The sequence below is a fragment of the Drosophila erecta genome, unplaced genomic scaffold, assembly GCF_003286155.1.
Source record: "Drosophila erecta strain 14021-0224.00,06,07 unplaced genomic scaffold, DereRS2 tig00000021-arrow-pilon, whole genome shotgun sequence".
NCBI classification, from domain to species: Eukaryota; Metazoa; Arthropoda; class Insecta; order Diptera; family Drosophilidae; genus Drosophila; species Drosophila erecta.
Genome location: NW_020825198.1, coordinates 25539489 through 25555331, shown reverse-complemented (window position 1 = coordinate 25555331; position 15843 = coordinate 25539489). Strand labels below are relative to the sequence as shown.

General features: G+C 36.7%; 1 protein-coding gene across 1 annotated transcript in view; it reads left to right on the top strand.

Moving 5' to 3' along the window:
* LOC26526255 (unconventional myosin-VIIa) overlaps positions 1-15843 on the top strand; it is a 713556-nt gene that overhangs the window by 593771 nt on the left and 103942 nt on the right. The window contains exon 20 of the mRNA XM_026976734.1: positions 1266-1592. Within this exon, the coding sequence (XP_026832535.1) occupies positions 1266-1592 (327 nt within the window). The remainder of the gene's footprint in view (positions 1-1265; positions 1593-15843) is intronic.

Sequence of the window (15843 nt, the reverse complement as noted above, 5' to 3'; positions counted from 1 at the left end):
TTATTTGTCGGTACATATTTTCTCCATTTAATAATGATGTAAAAAATATATTTTTGAACTCGTGGCCCAACCCACATTATGTCCTTCAAAGTGTTGTTATTCGGTGTTTGTTTTTGTTATTTTGTTATTATTATTAATGAAGCAAAAAAAAACTACTTTCAACTTGAAAGCGAGGCTTGAATCTCTAATCATAGCCTTGCACGGTAAGAAATTTTTGCCTTCATCACTCACTTCACCCATGCGACCTAAATCAATAAATTCTTTCATGAATTCAGTGTAGGCAATCTTAAAATTCTCATTTCCTTTCAATTTGTCTTCAAATTCATGTAGCCAACTATTTCTTGTTTTTTTGAATCTCCTAAGGTGACATCCTCCTGGAATGGAATTGAGACTATCTCATCTGAATCCTTTTTTGAAGTTTTAATAAATTTATTTTCACAGATGTAAGACTCCATATCATTTTTTTTCTTCTTCAACTTCCCAATAGCGATCTAAATCTTTTAATTCTACAATAGTTTCTTTTTCTTTGGAATTTTTACATATAGAAACTATTCATCCGAAATCTGTTTTTGACCCAAGAAGACAGTATATTTTTATAACTCCATTCTGCAGTATGTACAGAGTGTATACGTCTGCTCCAAAATTTAGAGGTTTATTAAAAGCGGTGTCAGCTAATTTAAAGCTCTTAAATTTTTTCTGATCAACATTAATTGTGTTGACTGGAGTGCTTTCAAATGTTTTCAATTTCCAAATTTTTTGGAGAATTTTTTTGTGCTTAAAAATTTACGTTCCTGTGAAAGATACTCCACTTATTTTTGTATGTGTACAAAATTTTTAATATATTAGAATCTGTTGAGACTCTTCTGAAATGATTGTTCCACTATCAATCAAGGCTCTTAATTCAAAAAATTTCAAAACCCCCAATCCTTGCCTTTACTTGAATCACCGCCGTGGCTTACAAGGCTGGCCATGTTGTTCTACAACATGGTTATGACCTGTAAAGTGAAGTACCGTGTGGTGAGGTATTTGACAATCTACATGCTTAATGTCAACATTCTAGCTTTTGTAGTTCCTGAGATCGAGGCATTTATACGGACAGACGGTCGGACGAACGGACTTGGCCAGATCCAGTCGGCTATTGATCCAGATCAATAATATATATATACACTTTATATGGTCGGAAACGCTTCCTTCTGCATGTTACATACTTTTCAACAAATCTAGTATATCCTAAAAAAAAACTAACGTAATTTTTTATTTGATAGTGTTTTTTCAGAACCCAAGGGACAAGGCGTCGTCAGTGGACACCAAGCAGAGAGGAAATTTTGTGTACTACAAATCGCAGACCATGCTACGCTAAATTTTATTTTATGGATGGGCAATATTACTCAATCGAGTTTCAACCAAGCTCCACAGCAAATGACGTGTTGGCCATAATAAAGAAAAAGATCGGATTACAGGATAATGCAAAGGGATATTCCATTTATGAAGTAATAGGAAACTCGGAGAGGAGTCTTTCATCGGAGGAGAAAGTAAGCGATGTAATGGCTAAATGGGAGAAGTATCAAGTAACATCACAACAAGGATTTCAGGTAACTTCACCAGATTTATATATTGGAATTTAGCTTTCAATCCTTGGTACCATATACATATACCATGGTACGAGTATATATTTCAATTTTATTTGCCGTTGTATATTAGCAAAAGTATCAGTGTGCCAAAGTGTATCAATGTGTGAATAAAATTTTAAAACTTTTTTCCCAGCCCACAATCCTTTCAAACTGCTCCCTCTTTCTCCTAAAATTTTGAAATTTCTACTTTGCACTTCAGGTAGCTGAGTAAGGGGTAGCTGATAGTCTAGGAACTTAACTATAGTATTCTTTTTTATTTTTAAAATCGCTAGTGAACGATTGATATTAAAGCGAAAGTGGCATATGATTCTCATTAAAAATATATTTCGCCGTAAAGTTCTCGTTCGACAGCCCAAGCCACCTCTTGTGTTCTTCCGCGATACGATGACATAACATTCAAATCCGAATCGGAGTCAAAGCAAACAGGATTCTTATCTAATATCTATTTAGATCGACTCGGAAAGTAATCCTGTAAAAGAATATATATGCTTAACCTAAATGTTTGGAAACGCTTCTACCTGTATCGTATCATTCTATTCAATGAAGCAAGCATATATTTTTAATCTACAAATAAACGGGTATAATTACTGAGGTCCGGTGTTTTAATTGCAATAGTGTAATTCTTTCAACAATCAATGAGGAATAGATGAAAAGCTCATACTAAATACAAAAAACACCACCACCATAGATCTCTATACTCTTCCGTCTCTCATTTGAACCAACCGAAGCACGCAACACTCTTTCCACAAATTCCTCATTAGCTACAAATAGGACGAGTTCCACCAAGTGCATTTCCTGATTCCATGTCATAAATTCTGAAGCAATAAACAATGCCAAAAATAAAGTTAAAATATCAACAAATCTTCTAAATAAAACCAAAAAGCTCCTAAAAACCGACCTGAGCTGTATCTTTACTAGATTGAAACATAAAGTTTTTGCCTGTACAGACACAAATAAATATAATGCCAAGGAGTAATGACAATTAAACTACTGAAATGGATCATGAACGTCTATCTTAACAACAAATTAATTATCTTAACAAAACCATTCGACTCCAAAAAAATTTCACTTCCAGAAACACACATCACATATACTCAAAGAATAGCTATGTATTCTAGTAAACCTACAAATCTATAACAGTGCGCGGTGCATCTATCTTAACACAAATCGATACAAAAAAAAACACCAATCCAAGATCACACCCCAGTCGATACTATTGGACTGCAGAATAAATCGCATAAAAAAATCACCGTTGTCGCATCGTACATATAAATGTACACCCTGTTATGACCTTATATTAAACTACCCACTTTTCGACCCATAGATCGCTTCCACATATAAACAGCATTTTCATCTAAAAATCTATTGCGATTTCAAAGCAATTAGCTCTCTTCTTGGTAGCGATAATTTTCCTAACAATCGAACAAAGAATTACAAATAAGAGAACTCTGTGGCCTCCACAAAGAAACCGCAATTCACGCTATCAAAACCGGTAAAATAGAGTCCATTTAATGTCTATTCCGTTTATTCAAAGTGGTCCGCTGGCTCCACAATCGGTTTGCTACCAGACCAATCCAGCACGATGATGGCGCAATGTGTCGTCTCTGAGGCACAAGTTAATGAATAAGTTGCATAAGTTATCAAATACTTCCACGACACTAGGAACTAAAACAATATAGAATGCTATAGTCGAGTTCGCCGACTATCAGATACCCGTTACTCAGCTAGTGGATGTGTAAACGAGAAGTTTAAAAATTTTCTGGAATATCGGTAGAAATAGAAAAAAAATAATAAAATTAAAAAATATTTTGGATGGTTTTTGGCGGTTGGAAAGGGCATGTCAAAACGTTTTTTGGCAGATCTACAGAAATTAAGATAATATATTCAAAAATGAAAAAAATTTTCAAAATTGTGGGCGTGACATTTATGAGCGGTTTGTGGGCGTAGAGCGGGGGTAGCAAAAAGTTTTTTGGCAAATCTGTAGAAATTTACAAAATATATAAAAAAAATGTGGCCGTGACAGTTTTGTTCGGTTTGTGCGCGTTGGAGTGGGCAACATTTAAAAATAAACTTGCGCTGCGTCTATTTCTCTGGAAGCATGATTAATCTCAACATTCTAGCTTTTGTAGTTTATGAGATCGAGGCGTTCATACGAACAGACGGACAGACTGACGGACTGACGGACAGCGGACATGGCCAGATCGACTCGGCTATTGATCCTCATCAAGAATATATAATAAACTTTTTAGGTGATAGATTTATTAAAAAAAAATATATTTTTCCTTTTATAATCTTTATAGGATTAGTTTCACCAGAGGTCAGTTATGAACTAATTTACAAATATATTCTTTCGGCCCTTTTACAGAGGATTAACATAAGCCTTTTAAGTTCTTCATAGCTTTATATGTAAAGCATACCGGATCATTAAGTTATTACCGTTAAGGGGTTGGTGTCTTATGAGAATGTTATTTATGAGGCTTTTGAAGATTTATTTATTTAGCTGTTTATATGAAGAGTGAATATCCCCCACCTTTTAGATATTAGCTTGTCTTCAAGCGATTATTTCTGGATATAATTGTGGTACTGCATTTTTAATTTCAACAATTTCTGTTTTTGATTCTGTTTCTTTTTCGATATTTTTGTTTAGGGTTTTACTTGGTATTAGGTAAGAGATAATAATTTTGTGAGGCGCTGTTTTACATTTCATATAAAAGTAAAATATGTAAGTTAAAACAAAACAAATATGAAGATTATTAGTATGTTTCTGTTAATTGTGTTATTCTTATTGTTTAACGAAATCATTTCTTTAATTTCTATGTGTGACATTGGTTCGACTTTGGTTACATTGTGTTCAGTAAATATTACATCTGTGTATTGTTGAATACTATTAGATATTGTAATTTGTTTTAATTCTGCATTGCAGTTGGATATTTTTATGATTTTATTATTTTCAATATAAATATCTTGATCGTTACAATTGTGATAAAGTTTTTATCTTGTCATATTCCAGGTTAGAGGTATATTTGGTTTAATGTATTGAATATAGGATTGTTTACGATATTTTTGAAAAGTACAAGTTGGTGTTCGTGTTTTATTATATTAGCTATGCAATGGTCTTTGACAATATTCTTTGTTAGTGTATTTAGAACATAGTTGTTATGTGAGAAGAATTTGCCTTCAATATTTTCCTTAATAATTTGGCCATTATTGTCGGGGTAAGGTGCTATTATGAAAGTTGGTTGTTCAATTGTATTCATAGGAATGTGGGACATTAGGAATATTTCATTAGTAGCTACGTTATACCAGGCGGAAGTTTTTATGTTTATCAGATTTTTGTAATTAACGTTGCCAATATTGTCATGTTTTAGTAGTTTAGGATTAAATATTCCTAGTCGTGTTAGTTGTGAACCCATTTCGATGTCTTCGATATATTCGGTAAAATGTTCAATATTAAATATTAATAAATTCAATTTTTGTTCCTTTTTCAAAGAATTGGACTGGTTGTTAATTATTTCTATGCCATTATTGAGACTGTCAATAACGTGTACTGTGTCTTGTGATAGAGTCGAAATTTGTTGTTCAATATGTTGTCTGTCGTCTTCGTCTAGTGTGCCAAAAAGATATCTTAATGTGGAACCTACAAAGTTAGCCAGTCCTCGTTTGTTTCGTTCTGAGATGCGTATGCCATTTATTTCTCTTTCCATTTTCTCGGTTAAATATTTAATTTGTGTGACATTTTTAAATTCTTGACATTGTTTAATTATACTATTAAATGTTTCTTCAACTTCTGTAATATTTATGGTGAGACAGTGATGCATAAAGGTGATGGGGATTTGTATTGTTCCAGATTCAAACAAGATAAATCCTTGATTGTTTTCTATTGGGTTGATTTCGATTGTTCCTGCTGTAGTTTGTGTCGCAATACAAGTTATTATGGTGATTATGAGTCCGATGATTGGGAGGTGTCGGTTTGCTGCAAGTATTTGCTGTCATTAACTGTCTTTTTCTTTTTGAATTTGCTTTTATAACGAATAACGTTTTGGCCTCTATTAATTTCGTTGTTTTTCGTCTAATTGTTCTATTCTGCCTATTTTTCTAAAGGGATTATTTGATTTTGCGCTCGTCAAGGGTGCTACTCTAAATTTTGTACCGATTTCGAAATCCTGTCGTTTTTTGTTAAGTTTTTTGATTTTAATTTATTTAATTATCTGGGTTTCATATGTAGGTGTTCCTGCGTAAAGAAGGATGTTAGCCGGTATCTGTCTGGTTGTGTTATGTTTAGTCTTGTGGTTGTATATGTATAAAATTGTCTCCATTCGTGTTTCTTTATTTTCTCTATTGTTCTCAGTATTGATAATTCTGATTTTTTCATTTATGGTTTTATGAAGGCGTTTCCTGTATTCCTGTCTGCTATTCCTGTTTTACTTGTGGTAATATCTGTTTGCATGTCTCCGTTGTTTAGCCAAATTTTTAAAGAAGTGCTTACAAACGCGGAGTCTTTGTCTGCTTTAATTTTCTTTGGTTTTGCTATATCGTTAAAAATTCTAGTAAGGGCTCGTTTTGCCTCTAACCAATCTCTACCGTTTGTTTTAATAAGTGAAGCGAATTTTAAATATACGTCTATACAGGATAAATACTGTTCGTTGTCAGTTGCATAAAAATCAATAACATACATTTCTTGTGGGTTATTTGTCTCTGGAGTTATTTCGAAAGCAAGTTTTGTTGATCTATGTTCTGTCTTTGCCAGGTTACAGATTTCGCAATCATTGATAATGTTTTGAATTAGTTTATTATAATCGGGAAAATAGTGAGTTTCTTTAAATAATCGTATCATTTTTTCAATACCAGGATGTAACAATTTAGAATGTTGAGTAATAATAAATTCTTTAAACTCAGGATAAGATTTTATATCTTTTAACTTTATGATACTTTTCAGAATTTTCACGTTACTGTGTGGGTTAATGGTTTCTCGATATGATTTTTGAAAAACTAAAAATACGATAATCCAGGTAAATAACACTGTTATTATTTAAGAAGTATTTAATGAGGATATCTGTTGCCTTTGTCAGGGTCATGTCAGTGTATTTGATGGTCAGTTTAGTTTTGGAAAAGTATTTCGTTGCCTCTACTTGCTCTACGGTATCATTAATAAATTCAATTTGTCTTGCAAAATAGTTTATTGGTTTTTCTGTAATATCAATGTAGGTTTCGTTGCTTTCTGATGAACTGTGTATTGTTGCTGCTGTTGAAATATTTTCTTCTTCGCCTACCATGTTTTCTTCAATTTTGACGCGAGATAAAGCGTCTGCTACATGGTTAAGTTTACCTTCTAAATATTTGATTTTGAAATTATATTCACTAAGTCTAATTCGCCAACGTTGCAGTTTCGTGTTAGGCTCTTTAATATTATTTAGCCAAATTTTAGCCATATAGATATGGGCGGAAATATTTGGTTGCCCAAACAATTGCTAGAAGTTCTTTTTCAATAGTGCTATAATTTTGTTCATGTTCATTTAATGTTCTGCTTGCAAAACTTACTGGCTTATTGTCTTGCGATAACACGGCTACTATGGCGAAATTGCTAGCGTCAGTAGTGACTTGAAATGTTTTTGTGAAATCAGGGCAAATCAAAATTAGGTCGTTCATTATAAGTGTTTTCAATTTTTCAAATGACTTGTTGTATTCTTCGTTTCTTATGTCTATTTTAGCTCCTTTTTTTATAAATATTGTCAGAGGTTTTGCAATCTTTGCAAAATCTGGAATGAACTTACAGTAATATCCGCATAAGCCTAAGAAAGATTTTATTTCTTTTGGTGTTTTTGGGAGAAGAAATTTTTCGGTTGCTTTAAATTTCTCTTTATTTGGTCGTATGCCTTCTGGAGTTTAAGATTGGCCTCTTTAAGTTTCTCAAAAAACTTTCTCAGTGAGTCTAGGTGTTCGTTCAGAGATGTTGAATAGATGATCACATCATCTAAATAAACAAGGAAATGCTTGTTAATAAGGTCTTTTAGGACGTAATTCATGCACCGTTGGAAGGTTGCAGGAGCATTTTTTAACCCAAATGGCATGCGGGTACACTCATAGTGACCATGTTTGGTTGAAAACGCCGTTTATGGTATAGATTTAGGGTCCATTTCGATTTGATGAAAGCTTTGCTAAGTCAATCGTAGTAAAATAATGGCATTTTCCTAATTAATTCCTAATATTTCGTCCATATTAGGAATCGGAAATTTATCATTTATTGTTATTTCATTTATATTTCGATAGTCCACGACCAACCTGAATTTCGGTTTGCCAGAGGCATCTATCTTTTTGGGTACAATCCATAATGGACTGCAGTAAGGGGAGTCACTTTCGCGTATTTGTTTTAACATTTCCTAAATTTGCTTATTTACTTCTGCTTCGTAGGCAAACGGATACGAGTATGGTCTTTTGAAAACTGGGTTTTCGTGAACGGTTTTTATATTATGACGTATTATACTTGTGAATGTAAGGTTTTCATTTTTGCGATATTGAATGTCACTGAACTCTTTTAATAAATTTGTAAGTCTGTATGTTTCTTCACTATTAATGTGTGTTCTGAGTCTATGTTCTTGTCCATGTCATAGTTTATTTCTGATGTAAAGTTGTTTTCTTGTAAGAGTGCATTAAATTTTTTTGAAGAGTTCCCATCACATGGATCTAGTTCTTTGTGAATGAGTCTTGTTTCGTTAATTATTGTTTCGTTCCGAAAGTAGTCTATTAAACCGTTCTTTTCCATTAGTATTTTTCTTCCTAATAGAATGTCATAATAAGGTGAAAATGAATGAATATAGAATATTTGTGTTTGTTAACAAAGACTGTTGGGTGGAAGGTCTACATATTTATTTAATTTAGAATAGCCTGTCATACTTCGGACAGTTAATTGCTTATCTTTAACTTGAAGGTTTAAAAAGTTTGAGCTCATCATGTTTATTGAAGAGCCAGTATCAACTACGCATCTATTCCTGTGGTTATTAAACATGATTATGTATTGGTGGGATCCCAGGCTGGTATTGGAAAATTTTCAGCTTAATATAGCTGATCTGCAGAAATGGTTTTGTCTGAGTATTCTGTAATTGATCTTCGTGGAACCGTTCGTCGTTATCGTAATCTAATTCGTACTGGTGATGAATTTCATCTGTCTGCATACGTGATCTGTCATCTGTCTACTGCCTTCTTTTAAACGCTTATACGGCGTATACGGCTTATAGGGGGGGGGGGTAGTTTCGGTTGTCGTTTTGACGGTCCTGAAGTAAGTCTGTTCTTAATTCGTTGTATAAATTTCTGTTCTGTTTAAATTGCTGTTGTCTGGTCGGAGGAGTTTGTTTAAGAGGGGCTTGTTGCTTACGTTAGTGTTTTGGGTCTGTGTGGGATTTGTTAATGGAATAAAGGGGTGAATGAATCGTTGGTTGGAGTGAGTGTTTTTGATTTGATTAATGTTTCTATGTTTATAGGTGTTAAGTGAATTTGAATTAAGTCTTGGCTGACTATCGGATTTTTTTGAAATTGGGTCTTCGTATAGACCTTCTTGTTGAGCGGTTTATCTTAATTTTTGAACGGTTGAAATGTCATGCCTCGCTAGGGTCATGAACAACTTATCGGGGAGTGAGCGTTGAATTGTATTTTTTATAGTAGTTGCCATTGCTTGTGTATAAACCGCTATATTATTTCGGTCATTTTCTAATGTTAACTTATTTATAATTACAGTGTCTAATTGTTTGCAGAATAGACGTAAGTTACCTCTAAAAGGTGTGCGATACAACCTTCCTAGTAGTTCCTCCAGGGGCGTCTGAGTCTTGAATTTCGTGATTAGGGCGTCTTTTAAAGTTTTCCATTCGTTGTGTATTTCAAATTGGGAAACCTTTTCCGCATCTCCGACAATTTGAAGTTCGATGGCTCCAAATATAACCGCCTTCTGTCGAGCGTCGTTCGAAGGGTATAAGTTCAACAGGTATTCGATACGTCTGATGAACGAGCTGAGATTTGATGGGTCTCCAGAGAATTGCGGTACTTGGCGTACTTGCCGAAGTAATTGAGAAAGATTTTCCGCAGTTGACGCCAATTTAGTATTATTTATAAGTTAGTTTCTGTTCTTGTTCACAGACTGCTACAGTATGTCGAGACTTATGCCTTAAGTGAACTGCACTGTGCACCGTTTAATTGTATTACACCTTAGTGGCGGTCTCACTTCACGAAGCAGGCCACAAAATTAGGTCTTTAAATTAACGCCGATCGCACAGGTTCTTGTGCGGATACCGATTTTAGTCACTTTAAACGAAACGAAATCACTTTGTTGCGGCCAATTCGCGGGTACAATCAGAAAATGTTACTTGGTCGTACAAGTTTCCCCTTTTTACTAGATTGTCAAAGGATAACGAGTTTACTAGCACTTTTTTCAGTATCCTACCGACTGCGCCAATAAACTTTTAAGGTGATAGATTTAATTAAAAAAATATCTTTTTACTTTTATAATCTTTATTGGATAATTTTCACCAGAGGTCAGTTATGAACTAATTTACAAATGTATTCTTTCGGCCCATTAAACCTTTTACAGAGGATTAACATAAGCCTTTTAAGTTCTACTTAGTTTTATATGTCAAGCTTACCGGATCATTAAGTGAAGCTTAAGAATGAAGCTTTCCAAAATATCGGCTTTAGCTGTTTATATGAAGAGTGAATATGTCACTGTATATACTTTATATTGTCGGAAACGTTTCCTTCTGCCTGTTACATACTTTTCAATTATATAAATAGTATATAGTATATAAAAAGAATATAGTGTATAAATTAAACCAAATACGTTTGAATTATTAAATGGTTATTTTATTAGAGCCAACTGCTCTGAATTCTGGTCTGTTACGAACTAAAGACAAATCAAATTTATTAAGGCCTCCAAGTCTTCTGTTTGAGGCAACGGACTCAGCAGAGCGCTTAGTCAGCGCCTCGTGCCGTCTGGAGTTTCCTGCCTTCAACGGTGATCCAGCGCGCACATGCCCGCCTCGCATTACGCTGACCATTGCACATCGCTTTCGCTAAAGCGAAATGCGTTAGTGGGCTGGCTCAGCGTCGTCGATGTTATTGTTGGCACATCCGGTCTAGGATGGCATTTCGGCGGGTCGTTGCACCCCTCTGACTTGCTCGTGTTAACTCCTCCTTGTCTTAAGATGAAGTCGTCCCCGGATTCAATGGTCTTAGACGGTTGTTGACGTTTGGCTTTCAGAAGGTAGATGAGAAAGATGATGACCAGGGTTATTGAGGCTGTGGAGGAGACAGAGCAAAAGATCCAGGTGTTGCCTGATGGCAGTCTGGAATGAAGGTGGTTGATGTGCTGCAGATTTTTAACGCTCATTCCTTGAATTTATGACAGACTAAGGCGCTCTAGATGTCTCAGAACGTTTACTTGAGCCATGGCTGAAACTGCGGCTTTCTTCTTTGATGTTCCGATATTGTTGACGTAAAGGGTGCCGTTTATTTTAATTTTTTCGGTATATGATACCAGGTAAGTTCCTGATATTATCTGGCTTATTCCCTTTTCGTCGGTGATATTTATCGTTACATCGTTGGTGATGAGCATTCCCTCGTCGATCATGGTGACTGGGTCCAAGTGTCCAGGCTGGGTGTTGCAATGGGCGACCATGCCAGAGATGAGTTGTTGTGCGCAGGCTGGCGCTTTCGATCTCCTGCAGAAGGTGGTGCCCGCTGATACATTGCAGTTTTTGACGGCGAAGGTTTCCGTCGCGCAATCCGCGACCGTGCTACCGTCCTCGAAATCTAATATTCCTCTAAAATGTCTGACACGCTAACGTTTGTGGGATGTTTACTTTCAACCTCCTTTACGTCAACGTCATTCAAGATTATTGGACTTATTACGTTTAATTTGGAAAGGGTGATTGCATGTATTACATTTTCAAGTTCTTGAATTACAACACGGTTTTTTTTTTGCCAAAATCGTCTCGTACAAATGTTCTGTGTCTAAGGTGTCTGATTTTAAAATAGAACTCATAGATGAGGTTAGTGTGTTTAATTGCAATTGTATTTCTGTCCGTTTACCAAGTCCGATAGCTGTCCCTGTCTAAGCCTCATCTGGTCCCAGTCGTCAGAGTCAGGTGTCCCCGCTATTGCTTTCAAAGCAGTCCCTATAAAATTAAGACTACGGGCATGTCGGTGACGTACCTTTAGTGTATCCAGAAGAGTCTCTATTCGTTCCAAGTCAGTTTCAAGTACCCGTCTCATGTGCTCCTTCACGAAGAAGTCCATCGCGTGATTCGTCTCGTCCGCGTAAGTCTCGTACGATCTAACGTTCGTTGTATGTCCCATGTAACTGAACTCGTCCCATAAAGTAACGTCTGCGTCCATTATTGGTATGTGGTTAGCGTGTGAGTATTCGTTTAGTTTTATGGTCCAGGAGGGAGTTGTCAGTAGGACTAACTGGAGCAGCAAGTTTCCTAACCTAAGTGCGTAAAATATAAAATATAGAGTAACAAACGTCACTAAAGTATAAAAAGGTGGTTATATGAAAAAATGTATAAAAAATAAAAAATTAAATTGGGCACCCTCTTACGGAAGGATGTCCTTATGGACCACCCTCCCTTTAATAAGCACTGTCGTGCGCAGATCAGCCTCAATGACCTCTTCTGAGCAGAGTGGCGTTAGTTTGGTACCTAGGCGTATGTTGGTTTTTAACCAGACTTTTTCGCCTACTTGGTATTGTTTATTGCTTTTGTGTGCATTTGAGTACCTAAGTGTTTTCTCTTGAGCCTCTTTGATTTGGTCTCTTATTTTGCCCGCAAGATCTGGTGGAATAGCGTGAACTATTTCATGAGGCTTTTTATTTGTAACCGAGTGGACAGTTCTGTTATATTCTATTGTTGCGAATAGAAAAGGGTCGGTCGCCTCGGTTATGTTTTGATCTATCTTGTTGCACCGTGCGATTTTCGCTAGGGTGCTATGAAATCTCTCAACTTGGCCATTAATTGTGCTGTGCAACGGGGGCGCATTTGAGACCTGTATACCATACCTTTTTTCTAGGATGGTTCGTATGGTTTGTGAGTTGATAGACCTGTTTTTATTTTGGGGAACGGATTTATTAGTTGTAGTATCGGAGTTTTGATATCTACGATTGCTCTTGAATAATTTGGTATGACTATAGCAAATTTTGAAAACTTGTTGATACAAGTTAGAAAATGCTTTTGATCAGTTGAAAATATATATGTGGATAATTTCCCCAGTATAACCGGGAATTGGTGTTTCCGCTATTGTTTGTTGTACTGGGTGATGATTGTATTTTGCTTTGGAACACGTTCTGCAACTTGCGGTGATTTCTGCTGCTAGCTGGCCCATTTTGGGAAAAAGTAATCACGAAGGACCTGTTTTACGTTTTCCTGTCCTGCTCTATGGGCTCTATTGTGTTCCGTGGTCATAATTTCCCTTTGTTCGGTACTGTTTGTTATATCGATGACCAAGCTCTTACAATGTCTAAATGTCGTCAAGGGAAAAGCGACGATTAAATCGTGCTGAATGAAGGCGAGTATAGGTAGCTCGCAGTGGATTGCTTGACGACATCTATTTTTACTAAATCTTTTAGTGAGCGAAGCAATGTTGTGCGGTGTTGTGATTTACAAATCGCACAATGTGACGCGTTTTTGATTTAAAAAGGATGATTGACTTTATAGGCGGGAAATCCGCCTGTTCGATCACTATTTGGTTCCTGAAACAGTTCACAGGTTTTTCTGTTGACTCTACAGTGTAGGTCAACGATTCCTCGCTGTGGATAGTAGCGTGTTCGGAGTGTGCCTCATTATCTAAAGCATTTTTCTTTTCTCGACTTGTAGAACACTTGTGCGTTATGTTCATCAACAAACGCTTTCCACCTTTTGAGCCTGGGGTTCGGATTTTTAACCGACATTGAACCGGTCAGTGGTTGATGGTCGGTGAAGACGTTTATCTTTTTTACGCCATATAAATAGTTTCTGAGATTTTGAAGAGCCCATACTATTGCTAGTAGTTCTCATTCATTTGTTGCCATTGAAATCTCGGTTCCGCGTAACGTGCGAGAAATCATGGTGTCGGACGACCTTTCTGCGAAAGAACAGCCCCTAGGCCGCTTCCAGAGGCGTCAGTGGTCAAGTCAAATGGCTGAGTGAAATCTGGGTATGCCAACATGACATCCTCAGACTCCAGGATGTTTCTAAGTTTTTCGAATGATTTTCGCTGCTCGTTGGTCAGTTCCAGTTTGACTTTCTTTGAGTGGCTTGCACCAATTTTTCCGTTGTCACCCCTTTATGAAACATCCATAATAACTGGCAAATCCCAGAAATTACCTGAGACTGAACAATGTGGATGGAGCTTGAAATTGTTTTATAGCCTTAAACTTTTCAGGTGAAGTTTTAATTCCCCCTCTGGACACTATGAATCCCAAATATTCTACGTTCTTTTTAAGGAACTTAGATTTTTCTACAGTCACTCTCATGCCTGCATCGCACAAAGATTTTAAAACCGTGTTTATATCGTTGACATGACTTTCCATTGTTTGGGAGTAAATGATTACGTCATCGACGTAGACATAGCAAGTTTTACCGATGTGTTCTCTCAGAACATCATCTATGGCCCGTTGGAAAATACTAGGGGCGTTTTTTAAACCAAAGCGAAGTCTGCAGAATTCATACTTCCCGTTGTTGACCGAAAAAGCTGTCTTTTCTCGATCGCGCTCCGCGAGCTCAATTTGATGAAAGCCCGACTTCAGATCAAGAGTCGTGAAGTACTGAGCTTTTCCAATGTTCGACAGTATGGTCGATATTGATGGTATAGGATACTGGTTGTCAATTGTTTTCTGATTTAGTTTCCTGAAGTCAATAACGAGACGTTTCTTCCTATGACCTTCTTCGTCAAAACCTTCCTTATCAACAACCCAAATTGGGTTATTGTAAGGCGACCGGGATGGCCTTATTATTCCGTCTGCTAGAAGTTGTTTAACCTCCGTATTGACGAAATCGGCTACACCCATCGGATATGGGTAAAGTTTTGAATATACGGGTTCCCCATCAGTGCGGATCGTGGTGACCGTATTTATATTAAGGGGGAGGGACTCGTTTGGGTCCGCAAAGGCTTTTGATCTGTTTTTGATCATCTGTTTGAAATCTTCGTTGACGGCGTTTGGCACGTCCACGTCATCGAAGTTAATAAAGTTTACATTTCTGCATTTTGAGTAAAAAATTTGTTCCGTACCATGATCATGCTCGATGATGTTTTTTGTTTTGACCATTTTTGCATTGACCATTTTTAGCACATCCAGTCCAACAATTCCGTCATATCCGTTCAGGTTGCTTAATAAGAAGAAGTATGACCTAACATTGAATAGATGGATCAGACACTATTGTTCTATTTTTGTATGACCGTGGAATTATGTACGGGAGCAGGGACGTTCCCCTAAAAAAATTACATGATTCGGAATCGGACGTGTTATCTGCCTCGATTTATACTGCATGGCATCCGCTGGGATGACTTTACCCTATACTCCTTGTCATTTGACTGCTCTTCAGTCGTATGGTTCAACCGTTGACAACTGCGAGCTGTCTGCTCGCCCCTGAATTTAGAACGTGATGTGGGATCGACGTCCATTGGTTCAGGACCTAGGTTTTGCGTATAGCCTTTTCGAGGATTATTTGATTCATTGTTCTGTTGCGTTTGGCCCTTATGTCCTTGGTTTTTAGGAAATTGGGGGTCTTTAGCTTGATTACTAGTGGTCGGTTCATTATTGTTTTGGTTTCTCTGGAAAGCACCCTCGGAGTTGTTGTGATTATTACCTTGTGGGGTGTTATGAAAACGGTTACCCTGGCGACGGTTTTCCGAATTGTAAGATTTTTCTTCTAAATTTTTATTAAAGCTTACAACGAACCAGGCTCGTTCATTGCAAGACTGTGCCCGTTGAGCCACGGCCAATGCTGATGGCAAATCTTTGGGCGCAGCTGAGAGAACTACATGTCGGACTGATTTTTTTAAGCCGGTCACAAAAGCGTTTAATGCATCCTGCCGTGATCTATTATTTAAGATAGCGGCAGTACTTGTGTCATAAGACAACAAAGTCTTACTAATAATAAGAGTTAGCTTTTTCTCAATCTCATTATAAAAAGTCATTAGGGGAAGTTCTCCCTAACCCATAGTAACCATTTGCTGCTGCGTTACCTCGATTGGA